Genomic DNA, 15,646 nt, shown 5'->3' with positions numbered 1-15,646 from the left:
CCGCTTGTGGGGGGGAGAGTTTCACTGCAGTAACAGAAGAACAAAACAAGCAGAGAAAAATTATTATGAGGAAAATGGGTCACTTAATGTTTCATGTGTGTGGCTTTTTCTAGTTAAAATATAAAAATCCTCATTTTCCCCTGTGCATCACAGGAATGCAGACAGGACTGTAAAATATAAAACGTGATCCAGCTGGAAATCCATACCTCAGCACAGCATTTCTCAGGCTTTTTTGGATACATCTCCCTCTCAGACCCATTCCACACTCCACCTTGTCCCCTCCCATCTAAGCACCTCTTATAAGCAGCTCTGAAACTAGTGGGGCACACTGTTGAGGAAGGTGTCGTGGAGGTATGCTGCATGGGACCTGATGGAGAAGGTACTGTGTGGCTGGATGTAGAAGTTCAGGGCAGGGCCACATGAGGGGATGGGGCAGAACCACAAGCCTGCGAAGATGCGAGAAACACAGTAGCCAAAGAGATCACCGAGAGCCAGGTGGTAACTCTTCTCCTCAAATAAACGTGGAGAACCGTGGGAGTTTTCAGCAAACTGGTATTTGTTTCTTTATTGCATAGACAGCAGCTTCTGTGGAAATGGTTTTGGCACTTGCTGGTGTTGTTTTTTCATTTATGTCCTGCTCTGAACAAAGATGTCAGTATTTCAGGTGATTCTGACCAAATCTGATTAATGCTTTCCAAGCTGAGAAATCAACGTCAAAATCCAAGCTCCTCTGGAATTTAAGTTCTAAGGTGGCAGAAGGGAAGGGCGGAGAAGCTAAATAAGGAACTAGAGGAAGACAGGAGATAAAGTACTTCGGGGGTACCTCCTCATCTGGAAAACCCTAACAACTTCACTCCACTGCCGATTTATTGAATATGGCAAATGACACGCATTATCAAGCATAAAATGGTGGTATTTACCTTTTGCTACTATGCTAACAAGCAAAATGGTCCACTTAAACCTGGGATGGAACTTATACAGTAATTTCCACTGCTACCTGGCTTGCCCCCTCCTGTAGATTTGCACCACAGGGAGAACTTGCATGTTGTAGGCCTAATTCCAGCGCATACAATTTCAGATTAAAATTAGTCAATAGCAGAAGACTAGCTGTAACAGGAGGTACTGAGGATGTATATAAAATAGCTTTACAGGATAATTAGTTGTTCTTTTTGTTCTAAGTCTTTCTTGAGGCATAAGACTTTGTCATTTCAAAGCAGCTTGATGTATCTATTAAAAGAATCAGTGGCGCTTTCTGGAATACTTAAAGCCAGGTTAGAATCTGGACTTAGATCTTGAGCAGTGGCCGTGGTTTACCTGGTCTTCAGCAAAGCATTCAACACGGTTCCCACCGCCTTCTCCTGGACAACCTGGCAAGATACAGCTTGGATAGGTGGTCTGCAAGATAGGTAGGAAATTGGCTCACAGGCCACACTCAGAGGGTGATGATCAATGGTTTTTGCTCAGACTGGCAGCCTGTCACAAGTAGAGTCCCCCAGGGATTGATACTGGGCCCCACGCTGTTCAACATCTTCATAAATGATCTGGACAATGCAACTGAAAGCACCCTCACCAAGTTTGCTGATGTCATCAAACAGGTAGACACGTCAGAAGGGAGAGCCATCTCACAGAGAGACCTGGACAGGCTGGAAGAGTGGACTAGCAAGAACTGTATGAAGTTTAACAAAGACAAGTGCAAAGTCCTGCACCTGGTACGACATAACCGAAGAGCCCAGTACAGGCTAGGATCTCTGCGGCTGGGCAGCAGCCTCGTCGAAAGGGACCTGAAGGTACTGGTGGGCAATAAGCCGAACATGAGTCAGCAGTGTGCTGCTGCAGCAAGAAAGGCCAATCGGATTCTGGACTGCATCCACAAGGGCATTACTAGCAGAGATAGAGATTCAATCACCACACTCTACTCAGCGCTTGTCAGGCCTGATCTGGAGTGCTGTGTCTGTCTAGTCCTCACAATTCAAGAAAGATGCAGACAGACTGGAGAGGGTCCAAAAGGGGGGCCACGAAGGTGATCAAAGGGCTGGAGAATCTCCCATATTAGTAAAGACTGAAGGAGTTGGGTCTTTTCTCCCTGAAGAAGGGAAGGCTCAGGGGGAACTTCATCACAGTATTCCACAGTACTTAAAAGGGCAGCTACAAAGACGACTGAGGCTCCGACTTCACGAGGAGCCACGTCGACAGGACAAGGGGCAATGGGTGCAAGTTGCACCAGGAGTAGTTTCATCTCAATCACTGGAACAATATTCCCAGGGACATGTGGAGTCCCTATCGCGGGAGGTTTTCAAGATGCAATTGCACAGGGTGCTAGATAGTCTCATGTAGGCTCCCTTTCCCACGAAAAGTTGGACCAGATGATCTTTTGAGGTCCCTTCCAACCTGGGCTGTTCTACAATTCTATGATCTTACGGCTCTTGAAGTCAAATTGAATTATGTGTATTTCTGAAGACAATTAAGTATTAAGCTTAGCGGAACACTTTTTTTTTTTCCTGTTAAATTGGAATTGGGAAGAGAGAAAAGAATAATTGCAGGCACCAGTTTCTTACTGTCCTTTGTACAAGAAATGAAAATCATGCCCATAAGAGATACTGCAAGTTACAGTGGCACTAAATTAAACACTTGGACACCCAGAAAAATCTTAAACATTGTTATAGTTATACTTGTAACAATTTTATTAAAACATTGATATTGAAGGCCATACGCTTCATTTTCAGAAATAACTGTATTTACATTTTTCCCCAGAGTAATATATTTTCTTTATACACCACAAATACTTATTTTTTCATGAGCATCTTTACTAATAGCCCAGCCTGAGGTGTGAAGACAGTACAAAGATGGTACACAGCTAGGGGAATCTGCCCTACTACGTATTTGCAATACAGCTATCACTGCTTAGTACACTGTCTGCTCAAGTAAGACTGCTGACAACACAACTGCAAGGCTGCCCTTTGCAGAAGTGGGAGTGAATCACTGAGATTTCTTCCACATCAATAATCACTGCAAGAGCATTGCCAGGAGAACTGAAAGCCAAAAGAAGGGCAACAATACTCCTCCCATCAGGGAGAACCCTGTTCATATTGGCAGTTCAAGCATATGCCTAAAAACCCCTCTATTATACTAAATGTTAACAAAGTTTTGATTTTACCAACACCTTTGTGAACCATCATAAAGAAGAGAGATGCTGGCAGGCCCATCTATTTAGTCATGGAAATGACAGAAGACTTCTGCCCCAAACTGTTAAGTTCTCAGGCTTTTTTTTTAATCTTAACACTGACATTACTAAACACTTGTAGGCAAGTGCTCTCAAAAGTGCACAAAGATTTTCAAAAGGATCTTCACTCACATTTAGGCACTGAAACAAGAGCCACATTGTTGAAGCAAACCCTGTGCTGGAACTTCCACATCCTATTGAACAAGTCCTCTTGTCATATTGGAGCATCTCAGCTCCTAATGAAAGTGGCACAGCCATATGAGGCCACGAAGTTCTGAGGTCCCCATTTCACAGGTGGGAAAAATAAGTGACCTGCCTGTGATGAGGTGCCTATGGCAAAACTGAATCCACAACTCCTAACTTTGAATGAAGTACCGAAATCCCTAGTCTATCCTCCTAATGAATAACCATTTGCTTACAGAATTTAATTAACTTGTTACACTTAGAGCCATAGCTTACTGAGTCCATAGTTTAAGAAAAATCAAAATGCAGAATTCCTGTGCTGCAGAAAAATCGCATTGATAAATCACATATTCTAGTTAATTCCCGAGGGAAACCTCAAAATTATTTTTCAATCATCTTTCTTAACAAATCAAACCCTCACAATCATACATTCTGATACTTTTGGGAAGGTAAAAAATTAAGAGGATACTTGATGTGCCTGAAATTCCAGTTCTAAGATCTATTAAACAGAAACTCTGCCCAACCTCAAGTGCAAAATGTATTTGTACTTTTCTTCAGCTAAAATACAAACTTTGCCACCAAAACATGTTAGCGTTTTATAGGCAAATTCCAAACTTGAGCAAAATGAACCAAGCTTATAAATCAGAAGTGCTGATGTGGTAATCTCACTTTCTACTTTACATACTGCACTTTAGAATAGGGAATTCAGACTTAAATACTAATATGAAACCTACTTAACACTGCAACATGAACAAGGACATTCAGAGCATAGGACTGATAAGAATATAAAATAGTTACAATTTTTTTAGAAAAGTTAGAGAAAAGAAAAATAAAAAACAATTTATCCATTTATATATGCATAAAAATAACCATGTGTATTTGCAGTCATTATTTGCATAGCTTCTGCCTGCATCCGATATTGCCAGTGTATGTTACTTAATATTAAAACGTAGTTCATCTACTATATAAGCCAGCACATGATTGGGATCAGATCAAGCCCAGTCTGGCATCAGGGAGAATTAAAATTACGAAATGTAGCAGGGACTCTGAGAAACAAATAAAGTTTACCTGTAAATAAGAGAAGGCATGCAGATTTAAAATGACAAGGAATATTTGACGTTACATTACTAATAATCACTGTGTAGGTACCTCAGTTATCCCCAATACTGAGATGAGGTCATGAAATAATAGTTTACAGATCTTCTCAGAAATCTCTTATCGGCAGCCCGTGTGAAGGATTTACAGCTTCATGGAAGGTATTCCTAGCTGCTGGCTGCAGAAATCACTTGAGCCAACCACATGGAAGAGAAAACAAAGAACATAAGATTTCCAGTATTGAAAGAAAGTACTTTTCATTTCAGTAGGTCTCCTAAGGCTTTCATCTGGGAATTTGCTTTGCTGGGGTCTTTTTCTATCAGCTACTCCTACAGACTCACTCTGCTTGGATAAGTCACATCAGTCAACATTTTTCAAGATATGTGTAAGGGAGCATCTGGACTGCCTACCTTAAAGCTCGATTTGAAAGCATGTAAAAGGCTTATAAATTTCCACAACTTCTGACAGGGGAGGGAGAAGAATATACAGACTTTTGGAAAAATTAGTACAAGAGTAACTGAAATCAGATCCCTGAAACCCAAGGCCCCCTCCAATTTTTATTATTTTTTAAAATTTATTTGGCATCTGCTCATTGGTGAGCTCCTTTTCCATGCAACACTGACTTCCCCCCCACCTTTCCCGACACACAGAGTTATTAATGTACTGACCAGGATTGTGGGCTTTTTGGGGTTTTTTTTGCAGACTAAATATCTGTCTGCAAATAGCCAATCTTGTCCTATTGAATTTATCTAGCCTAGAGAAGCCGTCAAAAATAGGACTAATCACCAGTCTGTACAAGTGACCTAGATGATGATTGCAATTTATTCCACACCAGAACTAAATCGCCTTCACCATTTGTTAAACTATAGAGCAGAGCTGGCGGAGATAAAACATGCTGCCTTTCAGGAGAGGTTGACTAGGCCTTGCTATGCCTATTTGCACACAGGAGTGTAAAATTGTTCCCGTTTTCCCCACACATACTTACCACAATGCACTTGCTCCACCTGTTGTCCACTTGCATTTCTGCAAGTCCATCTACAGTTGCAATCTGTCTAAAAGCAATTGCTTTGTCTTTAGGGATAGTTATGGATCTTTATGCCTGCTTGCTCACTCCTAGCTTAGCCAGTACAGGTTGGCCTTCTGTACAGATCCTGGAAAGCACAATCAGCAGAGTTTAGGAACAGCTGGAGAGCCACAGATCCGAACCAGAGAACTAGTTCAGCTTCAACCATAGTACACTAGAGATACTGAGAGCCTGACAAGCATCTGTCAGGAAAGTAGGATTCACTAGGTAGTTAACTCCTCAGCAAAGCATCCCCAATTTAGATTATGGGATTAATAGCAAATGCACATTCCTCCTTCCCAGCACTTCTGCTAAGTTAGCACCAGGAACAAGGAGGAAATATGTCTTTAATTGAAAGAGACAGACACTTCCACTAAACAGCTCTGGCAGCATCAGGGTCCTCCATGATACTTAGTTGTGCTGCTTGTTCCTAATGGCTAGAAATGACCAACCTGGCAGCAAAGTACTGCTTGGCTCCTCCAAGGCCAACAGCAACCAAAACTTGAGCATTTGCTGTCACTAGGCTCACACTGCTCTTCTAGAAAAGAGAATTTCTCTTACCTAATTAATATGTACTAGTACTTTTCTTTCATGCAAGTGCCAGACGGAAGGTGGGGACATGGCTCAAGATTACATGCCATGCTGAGGGGGAGCTGGAAGAGACCTGAGGAAAAACACAACCGTATTAATGAAGCATATGCTTGCAGACACAGCACTTCTAATGCCAGGGGTCCCATTAGAGCCACAACTGCTTTCTGGAGCATGATAGAGTAATTGCAGCATCTGTGTTGCCATCTCTGACTGAGCTGTGAGTCAATGCCCCCTCCTTTCAAAAACAGCAATCAAAAGTTATCTTCAGGCCACTTCATTGCACTAAGCTTGACTTCACAGCATAGCAACATCCATAGTCTGGTATCTGCTGCCCTCCCCTGCTCTGTCAGCATAACATGAAGAGCAAGAACAGGGAGCCTCTCTCCTCTCTCCCCCTTCCTTCTGTAGAGTATGGATACAACATGGCTGCTAAATTCGGCTAGAGTAGCCCCAAGGAGGCCTGGGAGCTGGCTAACAAGGTAGTAGGAGGGAGGAGTGCCCTGTCATAGCCAGCCTGCCCTCTGTGTGATGCTAAAGTCAAGTTCTCTTTTGTATTCACCCACCCCCAGAACCTTTGGCCACCATAACACAAGAGGCAGCAACACCTGTTTGGCACAGCTCTCAAAGGGGAGTTTGCTTCTCTCCAAACCCTTCTGCAGCCTCCATTTGAATCGCTAGAGTCCGTTCCTACTATAGCTCCGAACTTTCTTGTCATTATATCTGCTTTCTTTCCTGCCCATGGGAATTTAAGGCTGAGGAGAGGTTGTGGCCAGCACAGAAGACAGACAAGGCAATTGAGAAGTGCCATTTATTATGAACTTTGAGAACTGGCAGCTCTGAAACAGAGTGACTGCAAACCTGCGGAGGCAGAGCTGGATTGGTTTGGTATTCAACTGGCACTTAGACACTTTCCATCAATACCATAGACTAAAAAGTTTCCTAAGAAAACAAAAAAACAAAGTGTAAATTTTGAAAATGTGACTGGGTAGAGACAATCAGTCTCTCCTCAGGCCGTGCAGACCAAATTGACCATAGCAAACTCCCTTGCACCCTAACCTTTTCCTAAACAAAAAGGTACAGAGGACTCAACCAAGCCAGTCTTTAGATGGTCTTTTCCCAACACAGGAAACAGTGGACATGACTCAGGAGGAATCTTGAGGTGTAACTAAGGCAGAATTTAGCCAAGGCAGAGCAAAGTACAAAAGGTGACTGGGGGAAGGAGGGGGCAGAATACACCTTAAAACATCGATACAACTTTGAATTGGTACACAAATGGCTCAGACAGATCTGCTCCATTCCCCACTCACTCTCAACACAATCATAAGACCAACTTTAAAAAAGTCAGTTTCTTCAGTATGCTTTTGTTTTAAGCCTACAGTTTTGTCTTCCCCATTTCTACCTGAATGTTCAACTTTTTTAGGACCTTTATCCCAGTATCCAAGGCCTTTTGTGTGAAGGTCAATAACAAGAAACAGTCCTCAGCAGGCTTGCAGTTCCTTGCTCTTGTCATTCGAGTCCCAACTCTGCTTGACACCAGAGTACTTTGGAGAGTGAAGGGGTTGGCTTTGTCTCCAGACGCTACAATTTTAAAAACACCATCAAGAAGTAATGCCTCTGATTAAAAAGAAAAGCAAGCATGGGAAACAGTGAACATTTGTTTAGCTTCATAGTTCTGGAACTGTTTAATTTGTTGTTCCTATGCAAATGCCCCCATAGTTTCAAACAGGTATGTATTCTCCTCCAGCCCAACTTCTTTACATGTAAACATGACGCAGTGTTTACTCTAACATTATTTTTTACCCAATTGACTGCATGTTATGTGATCAACAACTGCTTGATGAGTTCTGGGACCCTGAAGGTCACAGTTTTATTTACCTACCAGCCCTGGAAATGAGACAAAGGGGAAGGGAGTAGAAGGAAGAAAGACTGAAGCCGAGTTAAACTCTATTTCAGGTGAATTTATTGAGTTACAAAGAACCTGCCAGCTCCACCATATTTACAAAGGTTTTCAAGAGGATTCTAGAGCTATTACTGCTACTGAACCACAAGTTAAAAATGCATAAACAAACCAAATCAACCACATCCATAATGTCAACTGTAGAAACACCAGTTACCTTATAGGACTTTGAGGTGTACTCAATTAAACATGGGGAAAATGTTTTCCAACCACTAATTTCTAAAGCCACCAGCAAGATTCTCATTTCTCCCTCTAATATGGCTATGCCTGAAGATCAGGCATCTTTATGCCACTGTTGATGGAAGTTGGTTTCTGATCTTCAATATACACGTTTTATGAATCAGGAATTTAATTAGAAGGCTCTTCAGAAGCAAGCATTGCAAGGTGTTAAAATAATCTTAAAGAGCACAATGAAATCCCCAGTTGGTTCCATCTGATACTTTTACGAGGTAGTATTGCTGCCAGACATGCATGTAAAATCCCGTCATCACTTTGGAGTCACAACCAAAGCAAATAAAGTCAAACTTCCCAGGGCACTGTCACTATTTATGTCTCAAGCAGCACTGTAGAAACAATGCCACTTGCAAACATCACACTGCTGTTCTTTTCTTACTGTCCATGACTCTTTGAAAGAGTGTTTTCAGGCAATTTCATCCATTCAGCTGCAAGAAGAAATATTAATGCTCTCTACATTCAGTCATCCACCCTTCCATTCCCCACTCCATCCCCAGAAGAGATCATGAATTCTTTAAGAGAAGGGGAGGAAAGAACGTATCTCCCAGCTCAACTGGGTTCGTTTCCATGTATATTCCAGCTGCATCTCAAGTCCTGAAGAAGTTCTACATTACAATACCACAATACCAAAGGGATACAGACACTGTTAGCCAAGGCCTGTAAGCCCACACATCTGGATGCATGCAGTTCCCACTGACAACAGGTGGCTCTGCTTGCCTTGTTAATAAGCCTACGGTAATTTTTACTTGATCCTGAACTTCACACATTATTGAATATTCAGGGAAGGATCTAATCACTTGAGCGCCAGTGACCCTCCTCAGGGCATTGACAAGTGAACATTTGCTGATCAACAACCTAATTCCATAACACGGACTTGTAAAGTATCAACTAAGATTCAGAGTTACTCTATGCATAGAAAACTAAAAACCCAGAAAGGAATAAGTCAGTGTCAAATAGAGTAGCAGGGAAGCTGCTAATAGTATTTCAGAGAAAAAACACTGAAATATCCTTACTTGTACAAAGCAAGAGGAAGCCTACCAGCTTTATGTTTAAAAGAGAAACATATAACTTTGTTCCTACTGCAAGGGCTACAAAAACAAAACCAAAGAGAAGCCCAAGCATCATTCACACAAGAGAAACTACCATCTAGCAAGAGGTCTTTTTATAGAGTATGTACTACACTAATGCGAGCCAGCATCAGACCTGGAAAGTCTACCTCCATATAACAGGGAGACTGTTAGAGGCACACCACGCTGTCACACTGCTCTCCTCAAAGGAAAAACACATCCTCTCACACTTATGAAATGAGCTACAGAGCTGCTCACTGCAAAGCAGCAGCCACTCCAGGATTTTAAAAGTTTATACTATCATCATACCAAGGGAATTCTCATCAACTTCTCTGAGATTAGTAGCTGGGCCATGCTGAGAACACATTCAGCTCAAACAGTACATACACAAGTGCAACCCATGTTGGTAACTGAGGTCAGAATCCAGATGCTCAGATGTTGAGACACTGGGTCAGATCTAAATTTAAGTAACAGTTTCATATTTGCAAGTAAGATTAGAGCAAGTCTTCAAAAGTGGAATTATCCTAATGCTTGTGTACATAAAGAGAACATCAAACTGCCATACATGCTACACGACACCCAACCACAGTGTGAACTGTTCGAATTTAGTGCCAAACACAATAGCAAGGCCACACTCAGCAGGAATCAAGCTATGATTGTGAGGAGAGTTTTATAGGAGAACGCTTCCAGGCATGGCAGAATATCCTTCCCTACCAGCGTGATGGCTGAATGAGCTGCACCCAGTAACACATCTTACATGCCTTACGCATCTCTTCCAGCCCCCTTTAGAGAAATTGATACAGAGAATGCCACAGTAATATTACTGTGGAACATACTTATCAAGAGATCTTTGCAACTCAGGAAAGCTTGGAGGGGGATTTTCCTATATCCAGTTTTACTGAGGTAAACAGGAATTATTCTAACGACTTGGCTAAGAGATGATCAAACCTCTAGTATATGTTACTTAAGTGTTCCAAAGCTATTCAGGTCACTCACTAAGAGCTAAGTGATAATTTAAACATTGAGCAGGAAACCTTTGTACTTAGTTTGTGGACTAAAGTCTGAGTTAAATCCTATTATTGCAAGCCAGCAAAATGCAGTCGTGCTAGGCTTTGCAAAGATGGTGGAGGAAAAGGGATTCCTTCTAGATTCCTTAAAAACTGGAGTCTAGTGTAACAAAAGACAACCACAGAAACTGTAACAGTGTGAACATCTCTACTAAATTCTCCTCTGGACCATGAACTGGCCTTGGAAGAGTCAAAATAACAAAGGCGAAGAGTTGTACAGCTGAAAGTGTTGTGAAAGACTGAAGGAACTCCATCCAGAACAAATTGTCATGGCCATTGACACAGAAGAATGATACTGGGTAACTCTGTTATCTGGTGCCATTTTATCAGTGAGAAAGTTTTAGTGCCTGTAACAACCTGGACTTAATTAGTCCAGTAAGCTGGTGCTTCTCCCCTTAACAGATCAGGACTAATTATTGGTATACACCAATAACATATCCCTTTATTTCTGTACTGGGCCACCCTCAATCCTAGATCTGGGGCAGACTGCCCTGCAAGTTTCTATTACCTGAATGATCTCCTGATTTTTTTTTTCAGTATCCATAACCTCATGCTGAGATTTAAATTCCAGTTTTTGAAAGGCAGAGGGTCAATCTACCAACCCAAGACTCAACAACTGTCCCTTCCAATTATTTAGTGCTTGAAATTGAGACTTTCACACAGTGCAACCTAGCAGTCATACATAAATCATCACTTATTACCACACTTTGAAAACAGCTGTGTTAGTCAGTTGGATTTGACTTCTCAGCAGATTTTACTTTCCCTTGATCTTCCACTTTTTTGATGGCAGCTTGGATAGCTTCTTGATCACCCAGAAACTGGTGAGGGCCCAGAGGGTGCAGATTCTCATCAAGTTCAAGAAGTATGGGCACACCAGTGGGGAGAGTAACGTTGATGATGTCCTCATCGGAGATGCCTACCAAAGGAAAAAAAAAAAACACAACACACAGATTTACACCCAGTGCACAGCTTCCTAATTGTCTGTCTAGCTCAGCCTTATTTCTGAGATTATCTAGTCTTAAAACAGTCAAAGACATATTCCAGCCTCCGTCAACAACACCAGCTACTCAAGGGTCAATTCCCAGCTAGAACACAGTTTGGTTAGCACTTTAGGAACAGCTAGAGGAGGGAATTCCCATCAAGATGAAGACAGTTTCTTTGTTTTTCAGTCTACACATGTGAAATAAACAGGAAGAGATTACCCTGGAGACTATACCTTTCCTTTAATACAGGACATTGAGGACAATAGGTTCTCCTCCGTATCTTCCCAACTCATGCATCACAGAAGAGGATTAGAATCCACAAGTGCAACATGAAACAACCTCTGCTAAGCAACCAATAGAAACAGCCTCTTTAAAAAGGCAGGATATCAAGGTTAATTTTTCTCTTAAATTCTCTATGCAAAGCTTCTCACACAAGCTGTCTTAAAAATCAGTATTTAATTCGTCCAGTGTAAGGACGAATATTTGCCCACATCCTACTTCTCAAAAGCAAGTTTATAGCGTCTTCCCTACAGTGCTATTCTCAGAATTACTAGATATAGAATATTCATTTCCACTTTCAAATGAGGGAGAGGGGAAGAAAAGAAGGAAAAAAGTCAACTTATACAACTTGGAGCATTTTCCTGTATTTTTCCACTTCAGAAAAATAACATGTACCTGGGAAGAAAATTTATTTTACCTAGCTGTGCTTAATTAAAATATTCTGGGGCTCTAATCTCAATGAAATTGCGGTTATTTTTACATCATATGCACAAGCGTCCAAAGCATCCAAGTGAATTTTGAGACCAAACCTCCTAGTAAAGTTTCCACACAAGGTCTAAGTAGTTGCATTAAGAAGCAGTGACTGCAAAGACATGATTCCTCAGAAATTTCAGGCAAAAGAAAGCTAGTGTCATTGGGAATGTCAATATTTCTTTCTTCTCCCCTTTTTAGAAGCACTGAGGTCACAGCAACAGCCTACTGTTGTAAAGCAGAACAGCTTCGAGTCATTCGTGCTTAGAAAATGCACACAATCAAGCTTCTAAAATGATGACACCATATAAACTAGACCAAGGTGCATGAAGAAAACATCCTCTTGAGCAGCTGACAAAACAGATGGTTCTCAGAACATATGAGTGCAAATTTACCAGTGATTTTCACATTAAGTAGAAAAGCAGAGCCAACATATTAACAGGAAAACCCACAAAGTCAAGCCATTCAGCAACAGTGGGATGACAACAGGTCAGAAAACACAGAACTAATCATGAGGTGAGAATCATTTTATGCCCCTGCTCGGAGATGACACAAGCATGCAATTTTTGCAGTGACCTATTCTTGTTTTGATTAGGCCAAGTAGTTCAGCTGTAGATTAGCCCTAAGTTTCAGAAGAGCATGGAGCATGGAGCAAGAGAAACAGACAAACCCTTGCAAGAGGCTTACACCTTGTCACATCCCGAGCCATCAGTCCATTAAAATAAAAGGCATACTCTGCCAGTTTAAGCAATCCCTGTATACAAGGGATAAATAATTCACCTGTTGCAGGCAGCAGAATCAGAGACCTACAAAATACCACTCAAGGAGCATCTAAAATTTTAAAACTGCACAGAAATCAATGGGAAAAATACTGAGTCTATTTACCAGGCAGAAGCACTATTCTCAAGGACTTTGGTTTGCAAAACAAGCAGCCAAGCTGCCTGAGCTCTTATTTCAAGGATTCTTAAACTTATTAAATTTTAACAACATTCACGTCACCATGTATCCACAGAGAATCTGGCCCTAGGAACTGTTCTGCCCACCTCTCAAATTCAGTCTCCCAGACTAAACCATTCAGATATACACAGAGCAGATGAAGTCATGCAGGAGAATTTAGGCAAACCACATAATGTGGTCAGCAGCCAGGATATTTAAAGGTTTCCTCTAAAGATGGACTAAACAAAATAGCTGTAGCTACATGGATTCAGAAATGCATTTTACTGTTTTTACAGAACACAAAGTGACCACACCAATGTCAACTACTATTGATTTACAAAGCAAAACAGTGCAGTCTAGGATAAACAAGCTGCAGCAAGCATGTTGGCTTTCTCCTCGAGATTTTTCCTCATACGGAAATGTTGCCTCACAGCCAGAAGGCTGGAACTGCAAGTTGAAGTCAGATGAAAATCCTAAAGAAACAATTGTGTCCCGTTGTTTTATTTCAGCACTGTTACTGTATTTGTATAGTATTTCTGTTCTTCAGGAAGCAAGATGCTGATCAGGTTTGTCACATAAGCTCTTCAGTTGCAGGCAAAATGCACTCCCCCCTTCAGTTGCAGGCTAGGAGAACAGTAATGAGATCACATCTTACGCTCCGGCCATTACAAGCCGAGCTAACTGCTATCCAGTTACTTCATGTGCTGTAACTATAGCCAAGTGACCTTTTCTTGCACTTCATCTGAGCTGGCCTGTGTCACAACCCCACCCTATCTCACAGGGAAGAAGGGTGAAATCAGGGCAAGGACTCAACCGCAGACTACAAGGTGCAATGGGAAATTAGACCACTGAAGAAGCAACACTCCTCCCTCCAGTATAGTACTAAAGCCTGGGTCTCAGCGCTGCTGAAGGGTACTGTGTTACTGGAAGCAGTCTTTCCCCGAGAACGTTTAAAACTAAGGTCTTACCTACTTAGAGCCATGAGAACCCACAGACATTACTGAAGTACTCAGGATGTCTTCCTCAGGACCCCAGATAAAAATGGGCAACTACATTCCTCAAGTGGACATCTCCCATGTTCTCTCTCATAAGCATCTGTTAAACATTGTTCCTTAATAGCAGCTGTACAGCAGGAAGCAGTTAGGTACGTGAACATTGTAAGAATTTGGTACAGCACTTATTACAAAAAAGATCTTTCCAAATCACATTCAGAATTCTTCCCCAGCTCCATTTAACTGAACTGAGTGATCAAACACACAGAGACCAGCAATATCTCTGTGCAAGCTTAAGAATTCACCTTTACCTGGTAGTCCATGAAGTGCTTTGAAATACTTGCACCCTGAAGAGTCCTACAGAGGCAAACCCCATTGGGCTCGATTTTGAGCACCTACAGCCAACTTCTACAAGGGCTGGCTCAGCTTCTCCCTCCCTCTCACTTTACCATGGTTCTTACCAAGTTCCTTCCTTCTATTCTTATGGTCAGAGCAACACAATAACCACAACAGCTATTGAGAATAGCTACACCCCTCCTCCCCTGCATGTCAACTACATCTGAGGCCAGATGATTCATCCAACAAAACACACAAGATCATATGCATAAATTCAGCCACAATGGGCTTGTTCTAGAACTGGTGCTTTGTAATTGAGATCCAAATCAGGTCATAGCATCCTTCCCACAAGCCTAATGAAAATACTGAAGCTTTAGCCTAATAAGTTAAATATTCAGGGCCAGATTCTGCCCCCCCCGCAGGCTGGCAGAGAACCTAGCTTCAGTAGGGTAGAGGAGGGAAGTGGGCACAGTGTTAGAATCTGGCTATTAATCTTTACAGAACGTTAGCTCACTGTGCAGATTTTAAGAAAAAAAGGAAGAAGATGGGTGGTCTACAACCATGGCTGCAGCGTATTATCTACATCTGTTTCACCCTTATGTCTGCCAAGATTTCCTATGCCCATATTGGGTTTGCCTGGCAAGGCTTTGGTAGTGCAGGGGCTACAGGGGTGGCTTCTGTGAGAAGCTGCTAGAAGCTTTCCCTATATGCAACAGAGCCAATGCCAGCCAGCTCCAAGACAGACCTGCCACTGGCCAAGGCCGAGCCCATCAACAACAGTGGTAGCGCCTCTGGGATAACATAGTTAAGAAGGGGCAAAAAAACCCCTGCGCAATTGCAGCCAAAGAGAGGAGTGAGAATATGTGAGAGAAACAGCCCTGCAGACACCAAGGTCAGGGAAGAAGGAGGGGGAGGAGGTGCTCCAGGCACTGGAGCAAAGATTCCCCTGCAGCCTGTGGTGAAGACCATGGTGAGGCAGGCTGTCCCCCTGCAGCCCATGGAGGTTAACGGTGGAGCAGATATCCACCTGCAGCCCGTGGAGGACCCCATGCCGGAGCAGGTGGATGCACCCAAAGGAGGCTGTGACCCCATGGGAAGCCCGTGCTCCTGACAGGACCTGTGGACCTGTAAAGAGAGGAGTCCACGCTGGAGCGGGTTTACTGGCAGGACTT

The 15,646-nt window shown here is 42.3% G+C and overlaps 1 protein-coding gene across 3 annotated transcripts in view; it reads right to left on the bottom strand.

The window, feature by feature from the left end:
• The window catches only part of BPGM (bisphosphoglycerate mutase), a 41,679-nt gene that overhangs the window by 12,651 nt on the left and 13,382 nt on the right, over window positions 1-15,646 (bottom strand). For 2 of the 3 annotated variants that reach the window (XM_075159938.1, XM_075159930.1), the window contains exon 4: window positions 8,090-11,393. In XM_075159938.1, coding sequence (XP_075016039.1) covers window positions 11,200-11,393 — 194 coding nt within the window. In that variant the 3' untranslated portion in view covers window positions 8,090-11,199. Of the gene's footprint in view, window positions 1-1,314; window positions 4,689-8,089; window positions 11,394-15,646 lie in introns of those variants that run through there. The other variant, XR_012675210.1, reaches the window with a different exon arrangement.

The sequence above is a fragment of the Calonectris borealis genome, chromosome 1, assembly GCF_964195595.1.
Source record: "Calonectris borealis chromosome 1, bCalBor7.hap1.2, whole genome shotgun sequence".
Lineage (NCBI taxonomy): Eukaryota > Metazoa > Chordata > Aves > Procellariiformes > Procellariidae > Calonectris > Calonectris borealis.
The sequence above is the reverse complement of the archived record's forward strand: the minus strand, read 5'-3'. Positions and strand labels throughout refer to the sequence as shown.